We start from the raw sequence: 23,150 nt of genomic DNA, 5'->3' as shown, positions 1-23,150 counted from the left end.
AGGGTAAACACCCTTGAAATTAGCTCTGAATGCAAAAAACGCAATGCACGAAGCAGAATTGCATGCACGATAATCTTTAGGGCTTTACATGTACGCTAATTTTGTATTATTCATGAGCTGGACTCTCAAAGGGGTGTTGTCAGTTCTATAGTGAGCAAACTGTCAACATCGGTGGAATGAGAAGCATTGATGTAATTTATAAGGAATGCTGACAGTTTAGAGTGAATCTTGAGATAGGGAGACATTTGCTCCAATTCGATTAAGAGGAAGCCTGATGAGTTTGGAACCCGTAAAAATGTCATCAGTAGCTCTCTGACATACTCCCCCCTTTTCACACTCTTCTTTTTCCTTGTTCTTCACCCTTCCGGTCTATTTTTCTTCCTTGTCACTCTTCAAATATCTCTCACATAACCAAGAGCAACATCGATCTTGGTCTCTTGCAATCTACTGATTACTTTCCTTGTACAAGGCTAATCATGTAGTACGTCGTCAGTGACAAATTGAATGTGTTTTTATAACAATGACATGCTAGTAACGATTCACCTGTGAGCTGTTATATTGAGTATTATTTGTAAATATATCTACATGTGGATCTATTACAAAGCAGTTTGTTCTGTAGCACTAAATGTATCATTATGTGAATATCGGTAAATGAGGTAACTTGGAAAATAGTACAATATTTTTCGATAAATAATATACATTCTACATGCAACCTGGTAGTTTGTTACTGAAATAAATTATGATCGCTCTTTGATATTTCTTCTTCTTCTTCATCATCATCATCATCATCATCATCATCTTCTTCTTCTTCTTTTAATTTATTTAGTATGAGTAGTGCTTCAATCTTTCTATGCTAATGTTATTGACAGTGATATGGACTTTATTGATTTCTTCCTTGCTAACTATCAAAAGTTTTGTCTTGTTGACGTTCAATTCTAGTCCATCTAGCACTTACTTGTACAACTTTGTTCAAAAGTGCCTACAGACCTTCCGGTGTATCTGCAAAGATGATGGTATCATCTGCATATCTGATATTATTGATACACAGGCCGTTGAGGGATATGCCTTCTTCTATGTCTTCAATTCCTAAATATGAATTCAGAGTATAGATTGAAAAGGATGGGTGAAAGAATACATCCTTTTGAGACATCTAATCACTTAGATTCATCGACGAATCTCATTCGAAATTGATAGTGAAATGATTGTAATGATACAAATGATTTTTATAACAGTTATTTATAAGATAAGTTACTTATTGATTAGTTAAGTTAGGATTTTTGTTAGATATCTTAAATTGGAAAATTGTGGATCGAACATTATGATTCAAAACTCTTGCATCGTTGCATGTAAAGGTAATAGAAATCACAGATAAAATAAGTAATATTCACTTCCTCTATGTAGAAATACAGGGCACTGGTTTAGATCTTCCGGTAATAGAAATCACAGATAAAATAAGTAATATTCACTTCCTCTATGTAGAAATACAGGGCACTGGTTTGTCTATCTTCCATCTAAATCCCTCTAAGTCATTGTTTTCATGGAATTTATTATTTTCAGTTACTATCAGGTTGTAGGCCTATTACCAGAGAGCCGTACAGAGATTGCTTGTAGCTGTATGCTATTACTAAATATGCTTTTCAACTCATAAGGAGGAAATTCTGTTATTTGATCTACAAAGTTTGGCAATTTGAAAAAAAACGCATGAATAAAACATCAAGAATTTTTGCAAAGAATGATAAAAAAGCAAAATTGCTTAAAATCTCAAGAATCATAGACAAGAGGAACAATAATATGTCATCGCATTGTCAAAATTCACTCCCAATATTTGGCAATAGAAAAAGAAGAAATTTTTATTCTCTCGCTTGTATCACAAAGACAAACCGTGAATTTTTTATTACCAGTTTACTCATGGCATGAATAATCCCTCTTTGATTCACTAAATTACGATTAATACTCGTAATTAGGCAATGCACTGGTTTACAATCAAAACAGTTTGGTCTTTAGAATTCTATTAAAAAATCTTGTGAATCCAAATTACTCCCTTTGACGTAAACAATGAACACTTCAAATTATAAATAAACTGTTAAACTGTTGATATACGTAGAGCAGTTTGATCATATGAAATCGTTCATTCAAATAACTTCTTTTGATTTGCTCATTATACAACCTCTTTTGAATTATGACATTTTCAAATAGGCCTAATAAATAAGCTCCTACAATACTCTAAAAGTAGTAGAGCAATTTGATCACACAAAGCAAGTTATTAACAGTTCCTCATACCAATTACTTCCTTTCAAGTGATACCATTGTACGATACTGCACGCTACAATACTGCAACAGAATAAAAATACAACTGGAGGCACAAAAAGGGACAATTGAATAGAAGGGAATAAATAAGTAGCGTTCTAGACATTATTTGCTGCAGCGGGGTTTTCATTTTCATTTCTGAAAGTCACCTTTGCAGCGGTAACTTGGTGTTTATGGCAGGGAAAGGGAATATAAATAGGTTCCGTTGGTTTCTTTGTTACCTGTATACCTATATCTCCTTAATTTAAAATCTGAGGTTGATATATATTCATCCGTTCGCTTCCATTCGTCATGTATTTCACACAGAGCATAGAATATGAATTTGTTTTGTGTCTTCATTCTCTTCCTCCTCTCCCTCTTCCTTCTCCTCCTCCTCTTCCTCCTCTTCTTCTTCCTCCTCCTCCTCCTCCTCCTTATCCTCCTGCTCAAGCTCCTCCTCCTTCATCCTCTTCTCATACGTTCGTACTCCAGTCGTAAATTCTCTTATACAGTGTCCCTTACACTGAATCCCTCTACAGAGGATTTACAGCTCTATACTCTCTTTATCATCTTTCTTCTTCTATTTCCTCTTAGCTGTGAATTTTCTCCTAATTTATCTCTCCTCTTCTGGAGATTGAAATCGTTGAAAAAGGAAAGGTCATCTTTCGAACTGGGCTCTTTATAAATAGGGTTTTAGTTGAATCTAGTTTTAATTTTAGTTTTCAATTGAATCTTTTCTTTCTCTTCCAATAATTAATTTATTTAATCATGTACAATAATAATATTCGTATGATTTTTATTGTTGGGGAACCCCTGACGAAAGTTCCACGTTGCCTGACTATACAATTCTTAAGCCGTCAATGGGCCTCACGACTGTTATTTACAAGTCGGGACCGACAGTTTAACGTGTTCATTGAGTACATTAACTAATGATCGAATCATTTTAGATGAGCGCAACAGACTCACCACAAGCTTACAATACAAATCATTATCATAACTTGTGCTTGTATGATTGGATAAATGAATTATTACCCTACAGTTTCATTCCTCTTCAGTGAAAATCTAATCAAATGTTCTTTGTTTTCTCTGTAGATGCTCTCTCTTAATCTGTGAATAAGACAATTCTCTCCTATTTTCTCGGTTTCTCTTTTATTTTATCTTTTCATTTCTGTTTCTCTCCGCTAAACCGTGAAATAGGACAAGCATGCTGCTCTTCATACAATTTTCAGTCTGAATTTCTCTCTCTTTAATCCCATCACGTTTACTTTTCTCTACTTTCTCTTTCTCTCTTTTCTCCTACTTCTGTTATCTTAGTTTCCTAATCTTCTCTCTCTCGGTAAATTTCTCGCATCTCCTGTCAATAATTGAATCTCTGGTATCTCTTTTGAAAATAAACACATTGTGTCTGGCTTATGCCTTTCTGCATCCAATCAATGTCATGCTTACTAGTAGGCTAAATAAACTTCAAAACCACTCTTGTGTTCTTCCACACTTCTTAATTAAATTCGTTTTGGGTCTGAATGACCCATCTCCACGTCAGTATCTGGTTAAAATTATACATTTATTTATACTGTGAGTTGCTGAGTTTTTATGTTTCACGTTTCTAATGTCTATGTTTTTGGTGTGAATGGAGTAAAGACCTGGATTTGCTTGTAACTGGTCTGGTTAGAACTTGGAGTAATTTTCAAATGGAAATTCAATTACGTCAGTATAATGACTAGATAGATTCAATTACTTACATGACAAACATACCTTTCTACAATCTCAATCTTTAGTCGACAAAACTTGATAGTTGACTGAACTGTAGGAAATAGTCTTGACTGTTTCAAATGAAGAATTTCTTTCAAATCCTAAATTTGTTAAAAATCTATGTTTTCAAGGCTCTCTAATTTATTTTCTTTCACTAGTGTAGTACTATATCTAAATATTAGATGACATACTGACGGATAAGAAACTGAAAAGCTACACTATTATATTTTACATTAAATTTTGATGATATCCCCATCTCTTCCATGCTTCTCATTTAATCTCTTCTCCTCTAATCTCACATCACACTACTTTCCTTCAGACAGATCACTCCGTCTCTGCAACCTTATTTTTACTTCTCTACATAACCTACTAGTTGGCACTTCTACCCACTATCTCTTCTTTTTTTCAACTTTAAACCACGATATTTGAGATCTACTTTGGACTATCAAAATTGGTCGAATGGGAACCTTTGATTCGTGATTCCTGACAGTATAAAGAGAATCGCTCAATAAGAGGAAACATTTTAGCTGATAGTTCCAGCAAATACAGTAAAGCTCAACGATAGTAAAGTACTACAAAGTACTATACAGTGTACACAGAAAGTTCTATGTGGAAAGTCATTGAAAGTAATTTGGCAACTACAACAATGATAATGAACCATATCCAACCGTAGCCGCCAATAAAGCGTCACTATATAAGCTCTCTAATATCTGGCTTCATGGCTATGAAACACTAGTTTTCTATTCTCCTCACACACACACTCTGTCGCCTCATACATGATCACCTGTTGCATATCTAATTGGACTTCTATTAGATTCACACTGTATTATTGTATCCCACGAGACCATGTTATCCACCATAGGTGTGGGGACTGCTCTACCTACCTAGAGACCCATCTGTATCATAATATAGGTTTCGGAAAACCTGGCCTAATATTATTTATACTCTCCCTAAAAAAACCTTTGTTGACTGGACTACTTGAGTTTCTCAAATGTTAGAGCTATTAGTTTGAATGCATGCTGTGGATGTGCAACGCTCCATTATCAAGAAGAATAGAATGAATAGACTGACTACATCAATAATATATAAATAATAATATATCGAATATTCGCTATGATATCGATAGATAGGTTTGTGATTTTGTATTCAAATTTTTCAAGTAAGTGTAATATTTCTAAAGTTTTTCATTCATTCTGATACATTCTGTGATTCATTTAAAGTATTATGTCAACCTTCAAAATTCAAAATCTTTAAATATTATTCCTGGATCAAAAATCATGTGAAGAAGCAGTGTGTGATATCATAACCTCAAACTTTGGACAACATTAACTTTTTATTGAAATTTTTGGAGAGAAATAGTACAGGCTCAGCCTATTTTTTCCTCCAATGTCATAATTATGTTATGATTGTAGTATTTTGCACAATAAAAAAAATTATTTATTTATTACATCATTTGAATGAAACGAAATAGGTACATTATTAGCAGAATATTGCTTCAACTCAATTTTATCGCTTTTCAACATTCGAGTTTGAAAATGAATGTACTTTTATAGGAGGAATTCTTTCTTTATCAACAATTCTAAATTCCAGGAGTTACTACGCTCGTCTATCGTGAGAAATGCAAATACGGAAATTCCTTGGTGCGAGCAAGATCATACACAATCTTTATCTGAATTTCTCTATCCTGTCTCTCTCTCTCTCTCTCTTTCAATATTCGCCAATCTCTTTCTCAGAAATTTGGTTGAGAGTTAGTGGGAAGGATATTTTTAATATTCTTTCCAAAGAATGGACATTGATATGTCCAAAGCTCCGCCAATTTATGTAGATGCATAACAATATAATTATCTATAGTTATTATATTACGAATTGCTTTTTCATATCATATACAGTTCAATAATTATTCTCTTAGTCTATATTTTGTAAATTCATCTATAATTTTGCTGTATTGTAAGCTATTGTATATAAGTGTATAAGCCAGTATATATTGTAATCTACAAAAATAAAGTACTCAATCAATCAATCAATCAATCTCAACTTTAATTTTATTTAGTCTACTGTGCTCTCTCTCTCTCTTCTCATTGCTTTCTATCTCTCTCCCTTTCAATATTTGCCAATCTCTTTCTCAACTTAATTCTTTCTCTTAATTCTCATATTCTTCTCATAATAACATAGAAATAGAGCATTAGAATCCAAAAACTGTTGATTTCATCTAATTCTTGAGTTATAACAATAGAGGTTCTTTGCTATGAGTACTTCTTTGTTCTTATACAACGCATTTATAAATATTCTCATATAAACTATACTTATCCATACATAATGCTATTAATGTTATTTCATAACGTTATTTTTATTCACAGACCTCCTAACATCAATTTTCATATTGATAGCAATTCTCATACACTATTTTTTTGTCAATATAATTTTACTTAGTTGTCTATTTCAGATCATCTCGTATGTAGCCTAGGTCCTACACCTGGCTGACCCTTCGTCCAATTCCCTTAAAAATGAGGTATTTCCAGGATCTGGTAAAAAACCGGAAACTCTTAGAAGTAGAGGGTTATAGACATATTAAGGCGTAGGATACTGTGGTCATTAAACGGAAGTAGGTTGTTGGAGTGAATCACCGGTTAATCACAGCAAACATTGTTCACTCCCCCTTGTATTTCCTCCTAGTTGATCAAATTTATCACATCATAATCTTGAAATCAGGAAATGTGTTTAGGAATTTATCACATCAAAATCTTGACTTCAGGAAATCGATGCTTTCCACCTGATATAGTTCAATTTAGAACAAATAGTATTTCGTTCTGAATTGAAAAGTAACAACTTAATTATTGTTTAAAGTAACTCAAGTTACCCCGTTGAGGAAGGTTGCTTTAAAAACTGAAAACATGTGATAGTAAAGTCCTAGACCCGGTTGCACAAAAAACTTTCAAATTTTAATCGTGATTAAATGTAACGAGAGCCAATCAGAGAAGGTTTTTTCGAGAATAAGGCTTATGTGATGGGTTCAAGTTCAGGTGGCATTTGATCACGATTAAAATTAAACAGGCCTTTGTGCAACCGGGTCTTTGTGTTGTCAGTGCTTAACAACAGAACCGTAGAATCAACTAATTCAAGTGCTTCCACTGCTTACTATTTTTACCAAAAAAAGACTATGAATAAATCAAGTGACAAGTACAACAAATTTGTACTTTTCAGCAAATTTCAAATCACAAGTTTATGCTTTACAACAAATTTCCAACAAGATTCATATTAAAAAAATGTGCTTTTCAACAAATTTCCAACAAAAACTGAAAAAAATTAACTAAATCAAAATTTTTCTACTTCACAGCAGTTTCGTTGAATAGATTATAGCTATTTTAATATTTAGAATAGGTACAATCCTTGAAAAAATATATTAATGAGGCTATAGACTATTGAGGTTATAGCTGACATCAAGCACAAGTTTACTATAAACTGTTTATAGCTGTTTGATCTGAAGCAAATGCAATAATAATTTGCATGACAATTGTCATTGTAATGATTATTATCATACTTTCACCATGAAAGAATTTTACAATTAGATTCTCAATGTCACTACTATAGCGTATAGCGTAAAGTATTTTTATTGTAAGGTATTTTTGCTTGTTGATTATGTTGTTGTGTCATTGCAGAATATAAAATTTAAATTGTCTTTATAAAATACTACTACTGTTAGGAAATTTGAAAATTCAATCCTCGGTTTTGAGCATAAACCGTGTACCAAATATACTTGAATTATGCAACTGAAGTGGAGAATTGGCGGTAAGAAAAATTGGCGCCAAAGCCAGAACCAGATCTGGATGGCGCAAGAAACAAGGTGAAATAGAACGGATGATGACTCCTGTCTATTCAATCACACCAAACCGGTTTTATCCGGTTCAATGCACGTTCCAAGCGCAAACTCCGATCAACATGACGTTCTGTTCGACATGGCACATGCAACATATTTCAAAAATACAAATGGATTAAAATGATAATAGACAAAACTTGATGATTGAATGATAAAGTATAATAATGCATTTTAGATTTTTTTACAATAGCTTGAATATATATTTGAACGTCTGGGTTTTGGACAGCTTGTGAAACTTCTGTTCACCGTAGAAACTTTAATTGGTTGGTGAATTTGTTTTGAATACTTTGTATGTACTTTTCTGTTTGTAGAATGTACTTGTACATTCCTCTTGTTTCGAATGTAGACTACTGTAGTGATATGCATTGATCAGGTGTCTAGAGAATACTGTCTGTGTTGTTTGCTACTGATGAACAACAAATTCAAATCTTTCTCTTAAAGAGGTTCAAAATTATTAATGATATTGTAATATACAGGTGTTTTATATTAAAAATTATGATATGAGTCGCTGTAATATTTTCATCACCTTGTACCACTGAAACCAATACTACCGTACTCGTTACTGTAATCACGCACTTTTTACGTGTAAAACAATTAAATTCAAACATAATTTTGGAGAAATGAGGAATCCAAACCTATTTCTAGTTAGATACAATAGTACAAATACTACTGATATTGACTGATGGAGCTAATTTTCATGAACTCCTTTTATGAAGCTCCATATCAAATTAAATATTTGATACATTTCTCCACATAAGGCTCTATCCATTAGCTCACACATCAACTCCACATTACTTCACTTTTATCGGGAATTCTATCAATTTATAATGTTTGGAACATGCACCCTTCCCAGTAAAAGATAGTAGATAGTCTTGTATTCATAGAGTGCGTGCTGAAAATGGTTAAAGTACAGGCTATAGTAGTTGATTATTGGGTACCGAATTCTATACCATTAATCAATCAATCAATCAATCTACAAGCTTTAAATTTTCGTTTCACATCAACTGACAAGTGGTGCGATTTGTAAAGTGCTGTTTGAGGCCAATTTCAATAGCAACTCCAACTCGGTTCTCGATAATCTTTCTTCCCTTCCATTGTTCTACACTGAGACTCACTCCAAACTATCAGCACCGGATGAATGGGAAGTATTCACGCTATTTAGAAGAAATGCTGACAGTTAAAAGTGAATCACACCATCATGCTGATCGGAAGCTTTCCAACCCCGTTCCAATTTAGCATGTTGAAAAGAAAAAAGAGAACGTTCCCTCTTTTCATTTTGGCAGTGGACGACCCTCCCACTCAAAAGATCCTTTTCCACCCTTAATTTATACTTTTTTCTTCTCAATTCTATCCTCTCTCTCTTTCCCTCCTCCTTAATCCTCTATTCTCTCTTTTACGTTTGAATAATGTGCCCGGCTGAGCGTTCTTAACAACCAAAGATCGATTCGCCTTTTGTACGATAAAAAGGCTCCACATCGCCGTATTTGCTCGCTGGATATATAAAAAGAGTAGATAGATAGATAGCTTAGCGACATACGATTTGAATAGATATAGATAGAGCAAGTGTGAGTTCCACACAATTTGAATAGATGAAGATATAGAAGAGCTCCATATGAATTGTGAAGATATAGATATAAGAGAAAATAAGCTCTATACAGTTTGGTAAGTCTTCAGTCAGACATATAGGAGTTGGAAGATTAGAAAGTATCTCTCGGATACAAATCTTGCGATAAGAAGTTTCAGAGATCCTTGAGGTGGAAAAAAGAGGAATATTTAGAACTGTGTCCTGATATAGGCTATAAGTTCCTAAATCTGAAAATCTCCAATAGATAATGATAAAGCGTTGAAAGAAGTTCATGGAGAATCGGATTGATGATAGTATTCTGCATATTATTTTACTATATTATCTTTTGTGCTTAGAAATAAAAAATATAGGAGAGATAGGAATACTCTCATGATATAAAACGGTTCGGAAGATGAGAAGGTTTATATCGATTCCAGAACTCAATGGCATAAGGTCTATATTTGTATTTCATGACACTTGTGCATTGAGAAATGAGTACAGAATACTTATTACTCTTCAGAATATTGTTAGGATAAGTACACTCGAATTCTAATTTCTCATTTTGGGAAATTTGGTAAAATGTACCATGGATTTATATGAAAAAGCTGAAACTTATAATAGATTTAGGTTAGCATGTTAGCGAATAAAGGCTTCTAGGCTTGCAGATTTACGATTTTACTAATGATGATGGTTTGATTATGATGTTTATGATAATGATAATGATAAAAAACGTTAATTTGTTGTGACAATATGTTCCCAATTCTCTTCTATTTGTTTAAACTACTTGTTGTCTAAGGTTGTGGACAGGATATATTGTCAAGAGAAGCTATAGGTGTAAAGCAGAGGAACCCTAGAAATCGTATAGAAGAACTGCAGATCGACAGCTATTTATGATTGAATTTAAATATGGCTGTAGTGTAATAGATGAGCTGAGAAGATGCTGTGAAGCGATACATGATGGGAAGGAGCTATAAAAAGAAGCTTTCATTGTGATATTCACTGTCAGCATTGGTTGAATAGGAAGGAATGATGTTTTCTATAAGGAATGCTGATACAGTGGGTTGAAAGTGTAGCTGCTTGTAGCTGCATCATACCAAAGGAGCGGAGGTGAACCAGAGCCACTGAACAAGAAGAGACCATTGGTGGTCATGATTGTCACAGCAAACAATAGATACAGGGGGAAGTTCCCCTAAGTGATATTGATCTTCGCCAATGTGAAAGTGGAGTACAATACAATGGCTGCATTTCTAAAGGAAGTACTAAAGTGTGGTTAGCACTTGATGTTTTTTTGCAACCTCAGAAATTGCGTTGTAAATTGGATTGGCAAATGTACTTCAGTGTTCACAATAGATAAGATATAATTGGACAATTGAATTGAATCGAATCATTTTTTCTGTTAATGGAGCTGGAGATTGTACCTGGATGTCCAGGGAGTAAAAAATGTAAATTGAGAGTAAAGGTCTCAGTGAATACGTCAATTATTACGGATCATTTTTATTTCAATACTCTAAAACACTGGTGATTACAAATAATTTTGAATAACGAATATTGCTTCATAAGGTTTTCCTTTCTTTTCAATACTTTAATGTTTACGGTAAATTGACAGCATGTGTGGAGCTGAGTTACATAGGAGTCATATAAATGTGATTGGCTCGTTGGCTGAAGGTTGGAAATTAGGAGAGGACACTCCTATTTTCAACAAGTCGATATAGACGATGCCTAATCTGTTGACCAATAGTAGAACCTCAATTTCGTTCAAGATCATCTCAAATAATCGAGAATAGTATTTTCATTATTACTTATTTTTATTTGCAATCATATTAGCTACTTACTACTAGTTCTGTGAACAGTAGTACTGTCAACCTCCTCTAATACTGTCAATCAGAGTAAATTGTGTTCTGTCCTGTCGTGTCGGCGAGATATTGGTGTGTAAACAACTAATGGCTGTTTGGGTTGTTGTACCGACAATGCTAATAATTTGTTGTCAACAAATATGCTACTATCATTAAAAGCTTACCGAGTTGAAAGCAAAATATTATGTTTTTTCGAGTTATCAATTGCATGCCTCATTGAATGCAATTAATAGTCCACACGACAGCTGATTTTTTTACCAAGTTTCATTGAGAAAAGTCGGGAGAAAATACTATGTTATTTCGAGTTATCAATTATTGCATGCCTCATTGAATGCAATTAATAGTCCACTCGACAGCTGATTTATGATCAATAATTCTATAGTCTAATTTCTACGGTAATATTGGCGTTCGAAGGAGACTCCTTTTCCTTCTATATTATCCTTAAACTACAAAATTTCAAAAAAACCTTATATATACGTCAAAGCGAAATTCAAAAAGGAACATACCTGTCAAATTTCATGAAAATCTATTGCTGCGTTTTGCCGTAAATGCGCAACATATAAACATAAAGAGAAATGCAAAACCGTCGACTTGAATCTTAGACCTCACTTCGCTCGGTCAAATATAGTATTTCATTTAGTGATTTCCAGTTTTATTTGTATTCCATGCATTCCAATAAGAATTAATCTTAAAAAGTAGCATGCACTGAGATCTTTTTATGGAAGGGTGACCCTCAGTTAGGAAATGTACGTGGGTGCAATGAACGAAAGGAGTGTTATTAGTAGAAAATTAGATTACAGTTCAACATCACTAATTGAACGCTTACGATTCCGTGAGAAAATGTCGAATCAACCAAATTTCTTATAAGACAGTTGTCAGATTCATCATCTTATGATTTAGAAAAAACATTAACAAATTCGAATGATTGAGATTCTAGATTTAAACAAGCTCAAACTATTGACTCTACACTATTTTGTACCTACACTAGAATAATGTATCACATATTTAACTTTCAAACAATTGATTATAAAACAAATATTGTTTTCAATATTTATCACATTATTCGTATCCATCTTCTATGAGTCGCGCATTCAAAGTATGTTATGCAAAGTTCAACTTTTGAACATTCTCCGATGTAACTTTATAGATACTATAAAATTAATCACACTTTTATTCACACAGTGCTCTGGTATTTTATTGTCATTACTCTAATCACATTTCAGTGAATATGTAAACTCATTTTATTTGTATCCAGTAGGCCTACTGTACATCTATATTACAATGTTTAAGGTTTATCAAGTAACGTGCATTGAGGTCATCGTGTATCAAAGAGTGACCCCAGGTTGAGTGATATGGCATCCCATGCAAGATATCCTACAATGAATTTAGTAACAAAATGTCAGCGTCGATTGAACGGGGTGCTTTGATATTATTCATAAGAAATGCTGATAGTTTAAAGTGAATCTCACTGTAGTATAGAATGTAGAATATGAATCCCAGGCCTGTTAATTTATGATAATAGGAATAGGAAGCATCCTAAACGAAACAAACTTCTGTATCTGTCTGGAAGTGTAGGAGGTAGACGAGGGGTTAATGAATTATTATAAAGTTACGAGCACTGATCCGTGTCTAGAAGGGTCACCCTAAGTTAAGTGACATAACATCCCTCAAGTGATATAACATCCCAAGTAGAATCTCCAAGTGGTGTCCCAGGCCTATTAATACGACAATAGGAGCATCCAAACCGAAACTAGACGAACTTGTGCATGTGTCTGGAATCAATTAAGTGTTGGATGGGTTTACGGGACTGGAGCCGTGATCTTGACCCGGTCTGGTGGACCTTTGCCCTTCCAGAACAACCTAATCCACTTAATGCGGCTCTAACATTTAAAGTCTATTAGAAGAGAGCAAGCCGGTCTAATTCTGGTTTGGACGTCTTTCTCACGCTGCTCTGCTTGCTTCCATGCAAGCAGCTGAATTCCCCCCTTCTACCCCCCTCAACGCCAGAACCACCACACAACTCTTCTCCTTGTATCCCCAGTACTCTTGTTTTACTCATCCCAGTTCCATTCACAAGGCTCTATTTAGGTTGATGAATGAATGAATGAATGAGCTAATAGCTAAATCTGATGTCTAAATTTGACAGCAGGCTGCGCTAACGCACGTTTCTGTCGAATTTGGTTTGAATTGGTGATGTCAGTCGTCAGGCTGATACCTTGTAGGGATTTTCGGAGGATTGGATTAGTGACGTCGGTTTGATACCTTGTGAGGATTTTCAGATGATTGAATCAGTGATGTCAGCCTAATTCCTTGTAAGGATTTGAGAAACGTTGGGAATCTATAAATAGATAATCTATAAATAGAGAATCTGGAATGGATCGTATTTATGGGAGTGACATCTGACATGTGACATGAGAGTTCTGGACATGTTTCATAAAAATTTAGTCTTGTAAAATAGTAGCAGATGCAAATATTGTGTGCACGAACTAGTCATAGTCATAGAGACATTGCTGAGCTGTTAGTAGCTTGGATAATTATAGACAAATGCCTCTATTAATTAAGCTTACAAGAAAAAAAACAAAAAAAATTATTCAAAAATCAAAATACTTCCTCATGTAAACAATGAAATCCATAGTGTGTAGGGACTTACATTTTTAATGAGTCAGGATATTTCCATTCAAGATTTTGAATTCTTGAGATATTAAGATTGTTGAGTCTAAATCTACATACCTAAAATATTACTCATAGTTAGATTAAATATGTATATTGAACCCGGTTGCTGAAAAGTCCGTTACCTTTTAATCCCGGTTAAATGCCACGAGAATCAATAAGAGAAGCCTTCTTCTCAAAAAAACCTTCTCTTATTGGTTCTTCTTACCAGAAAACCCTTCTCTGATTGATTCTCGTGGAATTTAATCTTGATTAAAATTCAAAAGGCTTTGCAAGGTGCAACCGGGTGAAGAATTTGTGAACTGTAAACTGACAACGACATTTTTATAATAACTGTCCTGTAGATTTAACAATGGAAGATGTGACATTTTAAGAGATATTTTAAGCATAAAATAATATGAATATACGTCTTATTACAAGACAAAATATAAAATGATAGAAAAGCTGAAAATTTGAAAATCTGGAAACTTTTCGTAAGTAATTGAACTGCAGTATCGAAAAATGAAAAGGCAGTTTCTTATTTTTGTAGAAATGTGACATTTGACATTGGAACTATCATGATTATTACATCATTATCATTATATTAAAGGTCATGGGTAATCCAAATTAATTGGCATTCTTCTATATGGAGAAATGATGTTTCACTAATTTTACGATACATTATCTTTGTAGAGAAAAGCATATTAATTATGTGATGCTACTATATCTGAGACTTGATAATGCGGGAGTCACGAGGATTGTGTCAACGTGTGTCAACAAATTTCAATAATACTAATGAGAGGGAGATGAGAGCCAGAAAAAGATGAAGACAGAGGAAACGAAAGGAAAGGCAGTGTCTGAATGAGAGGAGTTGTACTAGAAGGTGTAGGTTTTTTTAGTAGGTGTTTTGAACTTCCATCTTCGACTAGCAATAATTTTTTTTCTTGATCATACTTCATAGCGATTTGACTGACTGCATTGTTGTTGCTCTGCCGTCAGAGAACAATTTTCGTATTGTGAATAGCATTCCACATGAAAATAGAATTGCTCCTAGTCGAATCAGCTTCTAAATCACCCCCCATTATAAAAATATTAAGAATTTCGTCTTTCGTCAATGACCTTTCTTTTGGGGCACCCCAAGGACACGGTGCCCTGTGGGAACCCCTGGTTGAAGAATGCATGGAAAATAGATAGAACATTGGGAACAGGAGAGAATGAAAGTGACGAACACTCTGGTATTCTGTCTATTAGTCGCAAATATTCAGATATTGTGTTATTTTTATGATATGAGTGAAAAATAAATTGAGAGACAGAGTTGAGAAAGGGATTTTGGAATGAAGTGAATGGGAAAAATAGTGAGCAGAGCAGTAAGAACGTGTTTCGTGGGTTTGCGGTTTTTCAAAGGGAGGAACGTTAGAGAAGAAACAATGAAGAGAAAATGAACTGAAATGAGTGGAAATGATTCTGGTGGTTCTGAATTTTGAGACTAAGAGGAACTTGAGAGAACGAGTAGGGAAGGAAGAATGGAGTGAGAAAGAAAAGAGGAGAGGAAGCAGTGGAAACGATAAGGAACGAAATTGAAGAGAGGAATGCGGTAGTTTTATTGCCTCGGTTGGATCACGCGACCAGGCAATGAGCAAGCCGAGCCGAAAATAGACGCTGGAAAAGCGGCTCTGAGAAAGCTTCCAGTCTGATATTTCAGTAAATTTGGCGTTTATTGTGTAAAACCACGAACAAGAACAGACAGCCAGACACGGGGAAAACTTCGATTTTTCCACCTGCCTGTAGGAGCTGCATGACAGACGGAAAAGTAAAAGCTCTGATAAAGATGTCCGATTGTGCGTGGTCGTTAGCAAGATGTCACACCCCTTCCACTCAATAAATCCAATTAATTTCTCAATCTGAATCACTCTCGAGCCCTCTTCGAGAATCAATCTTCAATCAAATTAGATTCATTAAGAGAGCTACGGTTTGTAATTGTAACCCTTCTCTTCATGATTCACGACAACCTATTTTTGGTGTAATTGGATTGATTAAGAAAGTCATTGTTCAAACCATTCACTTGACATGAGACTTGAATTCTTAATTCAATTGAGCTCCAAAGACAAAGCTTAAAAGCTTTATTCCCATTCTATTTTCAAATCTGATTCATGTGAGGTGAAAATTGGACCAATCTATTTATTTATTCAAAGAACCACAAATGACTACAAAAATTGGAAGAGGAACAACAGGTTCAACCTCAAATTATGTCTCTCACGAATTTTATTTGATACTAGCTGGCCTGGTGAACTTCGTACCGCCAAATAGTTAATGTATCTCATGACAAACTTTAGCTGGATGCACACCTAAGGTGGCGCGATGCGGCATTTTGCATCCAGGTGCTTCTTGCTTATTGGTTTGAAAGGAAGAACTCACACTCACTGAATCGGGCATGGCGTGGAACAGTGTGATAAGGCAATCTCCATAACATCAACACTTTGTATCACCAAGCCGAGCCTCCTCAGGTGTGCTTAGCCTTAGCTTAATCAGATGCACTATATTTTTATGAAAATTATCCAACAATCAGTATTTACATTATCTCAATATTGACTTCCTCTGTGCAGCAGTTTGTATTTTTAGACATAGTTGATTGCAGCTTGCTGGGAAATTGAGTGGTATATCTCCTTGTTGCTGATGTTTCCCGTGCATATTCAACATTTACAGCATTTCGAGTTCCACGACCCAACTTTGGACGTCGTTCGTACCGTGGCATTATTATTAGAATTAAAATTTTGTGAATTGAAAGAAAATGAAAATTTAAATCAGTAGAAAGAAAATAAAAAACAGATCTACCGACGGCTGTTGGATGACGCAATGATTATAACAGCTGATTTTTATTTCTGTGTGTGGTCAGCTCACAAATCCTCTCCTATAAGGATTACATGTAAACTTTGAAGGACCGTAGGAAAGAGTCCTGAAGTCGGATCATAAATTTGATAGGCCATAAACCTGCTCCTGATCATAACAAACACAACTAAAAAAAATCATCAAATTCGGTGCACACATAAAAAAGTTATTGAATGTCAAAATTTGAGGCTCGATTTTTATTTATATAGATTACTTGCCGTCAGGCTCGCTTCACTCGCCATATCCGCTCCGCCCCCTGGATCCCCGACTGGATCATCCAAGAATGAGATCAGCAGGCTCGCTTCGCTCGCCTGCATTTTTCGTTTTAGCATTTTTATAATATGTTAGGACGATCCAGTCGGGGGTCCAGACTAAACGTCTGGCTAAACGGATATGGCGAGCGAAGCGATCCTGACGACTAGTAATATAATATTCCCAGGAATAGCTCTGATTGAAGTAGCAGTGCACAATCAATTTTTCCGCGATAAATGCATTTCAATCTTCAACTTGATGCCAACCTAACAAAGTCAACTCAACTAATGCCAACCTGACAAAATTATTAATTTAGCTACCAGTTAACAACTGTTTCAAAGAGGTACTCTCTCTAGATTATAGTTCCATATTAACATATTGTATGGACATTTTTCAATTATTATTAAGAGAATAAGAAGAATATACATGCTAAAAGACGAACTTTAAACCCTTAAAAACCACCCTTAGAGTTAAAATATTGCCAAAAGATTTCTTAGTGCGCCTCTAAAGGGCCAACTGAACATACCTACCAAATTTGAACGTTTTTGGTCTGGTAGATTTTTAGTTCTGCGAGTGAGTGAGTTAGTGAGTGAGTGAGTGAGTGAGTCAGTCAGTCAGTCAGTGAGTGAGTGCCATTTCGCTTTTACATATATAGATAACTAAATTTCGGGGACCGAGCTTCGCTCTGGAGTACAAAAGCATAAACAATTTATTACGAAAGAAGAAATTATAATAACATTCATACAGAAATGTTCTATCTAATCACAGTAAATTGAGATTAATTCCCAGAGGAATGCAAAAAGTACACTAAGTATAAACCTACTATGTTCTGAATTTCGTGAGAATCGTTAGAGCCGTTTTCGAGATCCGGTGAAATACAAACATATAAACATCTAAACATCTAAACATCCAAACATCTAAACATCTAAACATCCAAACATCTAAACATATAAACAGAAGTTGCTCGTTTAATAGTACAGTATAGGATTCAAACGATTTCATATTCTGTTTTGATTTGATCATCCTAACTCAAATCGAAATCTACATCCAAGAATATGTTATCTATCAATTTCAAATGCATTTTAGTATGAATATTGAATGGTAATAAAACATTATTACTAATTTACCAATTGTACCATTGCTCCAATAAACCAACTAGAATTTGACACCGCTGTATTACGTATTTCATGAAAATTTCAGCTTATTTTTTAAAACCAGTTTCTCACATTTATTCAATCTATTTTTAATCAGTTTAAGTTCAGTTAATTATATTAAAGCCGCTGTTCAAACCCAATATTCAATTGAACCAACTTCAAACCAGCAACAGAATGACCTTTGAAATTTGCAAGTCAAATTTGTTTGAATATTCTGGGAAGCAGCTACACTATTTCTCCAGTACAAGACCACCCTGCAGAACCACTGCATAATATATTTTATGATCGGCGAATACATTTACTGGTCCCTAACCTTGTAGTTTTCACGTAGCAACTAACTGCAAAGGTTACCTGTGATTTTAATTATGAATTACAGCGATTTGATACTCTTCAATACCGATTGATTTTTATTTTGAATAGAATTTTTTATTCCTCAAACCCGTAAACCATTGTGTTTAAATACTTTTTCCTTATTATTTTGAATGAGATTTTCGCAGTTATAGATTAACTTGAAGGCAATCGCATTCTATTCAATTGTATTGAATTTTCTCATCAGAGCAAATTGTTACTGTTAATAATGACGTAGCTTCGACACTGGGAGTTATGGTGAATTAAGGTACATTTTATGATGATCACAACAGCCATTAGAATACAGTAGTTTAATGTCTGAAGTTCCACATCGCTGCTCATTCTTATCACTGAACAAATCTTGAATTGAATTGTTTCTTCTGTAATATTCCATTCACTTATTCGCCTTTCTTTGTTCAAGAATTTTTATACCGTAAAGGAATTTAATTTTCCATTCACGTCTACTTGAAATTATCAAATTATTATTTGGGAGTAATTTTAGAGAGGACATTTTTTCCAATCACTTTTACTATGATAAGATGGTATTTTTGTTTTTGATATTAAGCAATTCGAAGAATGCATTCATGAGTAGGAGTTTTATTACATTTTAAATAAATCATGACCAGTACGTAGATTGAATCATTCCTATCTCAATAGAATTAATTATTATTATACTTTCTTTTTTATCTTATAATAAAGCTTTTGATTGTTTTCTGTAATTATTTTTGGCACATCACTAATAATTGAGTAAATACTTATGAATAATTCCAATTGGACTATATACTGATCTATTGTGGGGGGAAAATAGCTTTCCCTTTCATGTGTTGAATTGGAGGTATTTTTTGCAGTCTTGAAGCCAGACCATATTAAAAGCGTTTTTCAGGCGTTTTCAGACAGCGTTTTTAGAGTCGGCAAGGCAGGAAGCTCTCCGATTGGCTGATTGGGGTTTCCCGTGAAAAAAACGCTTGAAAAACGCTTAACTTGGTCTGGCCCTTATTCTAGTTCTAGTGTTTTCTTCAGCAAATAGACCTAATTTGAATAATATAACACTGCAATCGTTACGTACTATAAGTACTGATTTAACTGTTCTACGTATTTTAGCAAGATATTTTTCTTCAATAATTTGGAACATGAGGCTCCTAACTCATTCATTAGTGTAATTTATTTGTGGTTTATTTGCAGGCGATGGTGAGAAATGACAAGTTGGCGGCACTGATGATCCGACTGTGCTCAGAGACGGCATCTATTGGGGGCGGCAGTGCATGGCTGAAGGCGACATTCTCAAGCAGTCGCCGCCTCCGTCTGGTAAGGCGGTGAGTAGACGCCTGTCGCGGCAGAGTTGTGGAGGCGACATTCGTAATGCGTGTCCTACGCACGCGAAGGGGCGCCACCTGGCTGCTATTTTCCGGTCTGTTTGTGCTGCTGGTTTTGCTGGGAATCGCCTCCGATCAGCGAACTGCCTTTCTGCTTCCGCTGCTGTCGGTCAGGGACTCGAACGACAACATCTACTGCTATCTGGATACCGTCGACAATCCCATAGAGGAGTTGGATCCCAAGCAGGTTGGTGGCACAATGTCGAGTTCAAATAGTAGGGGAAGGTGCACGGCTTTTTCAGATTGCCCTCAATCATTAAATTATTTAATAATTATTTATTAAAATTAACTAATTTAAATTATTTATCCAATATATGAATTATCTCATTGCTTTATAATAATGAAATCCAATGTATACTTGATAGACTTCCAACAGTTTATCAAACAAAAAAAGTGAAGCTATCTGAAGTTACCTGATGTCATGCACGTCAGGTTCGTGAGAAGGAGTATGAGGGACAAATGGATGACGGCTTTCCAAACCATAAGCAGAGAAGATAGGAGCAGCCCCAGAATCGACGTGAAAAAAATCAACAGAAACCTGCCGAACGGACACTTCAGCTGACTGCCAAGAGTGCTAAAGAACTGAAAGCCGCTCGTGAGTTAGCTAGGGAAAATGATTGGAAATTCGTCTGGTTTCGTGGTTCACAAATGTGCGCTAAGAAGTCGGAGGGCTCACCTGTATTCAAAGTCAAGGGACTGGACCATCTGAAAAAAGTTATCAACGGAGAGGAATAAAGTGTTGCTACAGGTTTGATTAAACATTTATTATGAATGATCTCACGCAATTTGTAGATAGTATTAACAGTGTTAGGGAATGTGAAAGTACCGATGAATACTTGAACTATATTCAGCCCCTTAATTATGAATTGAATATTTTTAGTTTAAATATAAGAAGTTTGAAAAGAAATTTTGATCAAATTCTCATTATTTTGAACAGCATGAGAACAAAATTTGAGGTTCTAATTTTTACTGAAACGTGGACTTCAGAAGAAGAAAAATCACTGTTAAACATTAATGGCTATAATTTATATATAAAAAGTAACTCCTTGAATCGTTCAGATGGAATTGTCATGTATGTAGCTAATAGTATTTCCTCGAAAAAAATTGATAGTCCAAACGAATATCCTTTCTTAGCTGTTGAGCTGCAAACTAGAAATAATAAATATTTAGTAACATCCGTTTATAGATCTCCTAGTACAAGTATACCTTTATTTATAGAACAACTTGATAATTATATGAATGGTTCATGCTTTAATTTTGATTATTCATTAGTGATAGGTGATGTAAATATTGATTTGTTATGTAACTCTAAAAAAACGCATGATTATTTGTCTATTATGAGTTCGCATGGGTTTGAGTCCTTTGTCAATAGAAAAACTCGTCCTGCTTCAAATACTTGTTTAGACCATATTTTTTCTAAATCCAAACATAATGACTCATTAAAAACTGCTGTATTAGAAATGTCAATTACTGATCATTATGCGACTGCTCTTCACGCATCAATTAAAAAAGATGTTTGTTCTCGATCTAGTAAGCCATGTAAGTTTATTGAAGTGAGGAATGTTAATAAAGAAAAGTTGTTAGAGGAGAGTGCTTTAATGAATTGGGAGATTGACGCGAATAGAAGTATTGAAACATTAGTAAATGAATTTGTAAATAATGTAAAAACGTGCATCAGTAGAGCAACAGTTATTAAAAAGGTTAATTTAACTAAAAAACATTTGAAACCTTGGATGTCCAATGGAATTCTAAAGTCCATAACTATAAGAGATAGATTATATAAAAGATTGAAAAATGAACCATTTAATGTAGAGCTGAGAAGGAAATTCCTGTCTTACAGAAATAGAATAGTAGATCTAATTAGAAAAGCAAAAGATTTATATTATCAATCAGAAATAAATAAAGCTCAAGGTGACCCTAAGAAGATATGGTCTGTGATAAATCAAGCAATTATTGGGGTAAATAAGAATTCACAATTACATGTAAATCAAGATCTTAATGCTTTGAATGACTATTTTGTGAATGTAGGTATAAATCAAGCGCAGGAAATTGATATACATGGACAGAATGAAGATCAATATTTGGAACAAACAATAGATATTGAAAATGCATTTAATTTCAATTTTGTTACTGAAACAGAAATCAAGGAAGTAATCAAAAGTTTGAATGATAATAAGGCACCTGGATGGGATAACATATCCAACAGCGTGCTAAAACTATTAACTGACACAATCTCTAAACCTCTTTCAGAAATTTTCAATTGTTGTTTTTCATCTGGATACTTTCCCTTGCATTTCAAGCATGCAAAAGTTATTCCTTTACACAAGGGGGGGAGTAAAGAAATACCTCAAAATTATAGACCAATTAGCTTGCTAAGTTCTATTTCTAAAATTTTCGAAAAATTGGTAAAGAAAAGATTAGTTGAATATCTAGATGTTAATAAAATCCTTGATAAGAGGCAGTTTGGTTTCCAACAGGGTAGAAGCACAGAGGATGCATTGGAGTCCTTAACTGAGACAATATACAATGGTTTCAAAACAAATAAAAAAACCTTGGTAATGTTTCTGGACCTGGCCAAGGCTTTTGACACAGTACCACATGATAAAATGATCCAGAAACTATCTAATATTGGTATTCAAGGAATAGAGTTAGATTTCTTTGAAAGTTATCTAAGGGGTAGAAGCCAAATCGTTAGCTGTGGTGGTAGTAATAGTGAGATTAGAGATGTGACATGGGGTCTACCTCAAGGGACTGTATTGGGACCAGTTTTATTTTTGATCTATGTTAATAACCTGCCTAGTGTACTGGACTCAGTTGGGTCTAAGACAATTTGTTTTGCTGATGACACAGCACTTATCTTCCAAGAAGGTTCCTGGGAAGATGTTATCAAGCAAACAAAAGTGGGTTACTATAAGGTTTCTCAGTGGCTAAAATGTAATTATTTGAGACTAAATCTTGGTAAAACAAAATGTATGACCTTCAGTCCAACAACAAGAGGAGATCTAGATATGAACAGGCTTTGTTTGAATAATGCTTGTAACAGGTATCCATGTGATTCTTGCAATGAGGTTATTGAGAGTGTAAACAATTACAAGTATCTTGGTATTTTTGTTGATAAGCATCTACGCTGGTCACCTCAGATTAGCTACCTTTGTAGAAAAT

General features: G+C 34.5%; 1 protein-coding gene across 2 annotated transcripts in view; it reads left to right on the top strand.

The window, feature by feature from the left end:
- LOC111043264 (lactosylceramide 4-alpha-galactosyltransferase) overlaps positions 1-23,150 on the top strand; it is a 53,792-nt gene that overhangs the window by 14,046 nt on the left and 16,596 nt on the right. Inside the window, exons 1-3 of one of the 2 annotated variants that reach the window (XM_039434881.1) lie at positions 10,731-10,742; positions 13,962-13,964; positions 19,798-20,175. In XM_039434881.1, coding sequence (XP_039290815.1) covers positions 19,975-20,175 — 201 coding nt within the window. In that variant the 5' untranslated portion in view covers positions 10,731-10,742; positions 13,962-13,964; positions 19,798-19,974. Of the gene's footprint in view, positions 1-10,730; positions 10,743-13,961; positions 13,965-19,797; positions 20,176-23,150 lie in introns of those variants that run through there. The other variant, XM_039434880.1, reaches the window with a different exon arrangement.

The sequence above is a fragment of the Nilaparvata lugens genome, chromosome 8 (assembly GCF_014356525.2).
Source record: "Nilaparvata lugens isolate BPH chromosome 8, ASM1435652v1, whole genome shotgun sequence".
In the NCBI taxonomy this organism is placed as follows: domain Eukaryota; kingdom Metazoa; phylum Arthropoda; class Insecta; order Hemiptera; family Delphacidae; genus Nilaparvata; species Nilaparvata lugens.
The sequence above is the reverse complement of the archived record's forward strand: the minus strand, read 5'-3'. Positions and strand labels throughout refer to the sequence as shown.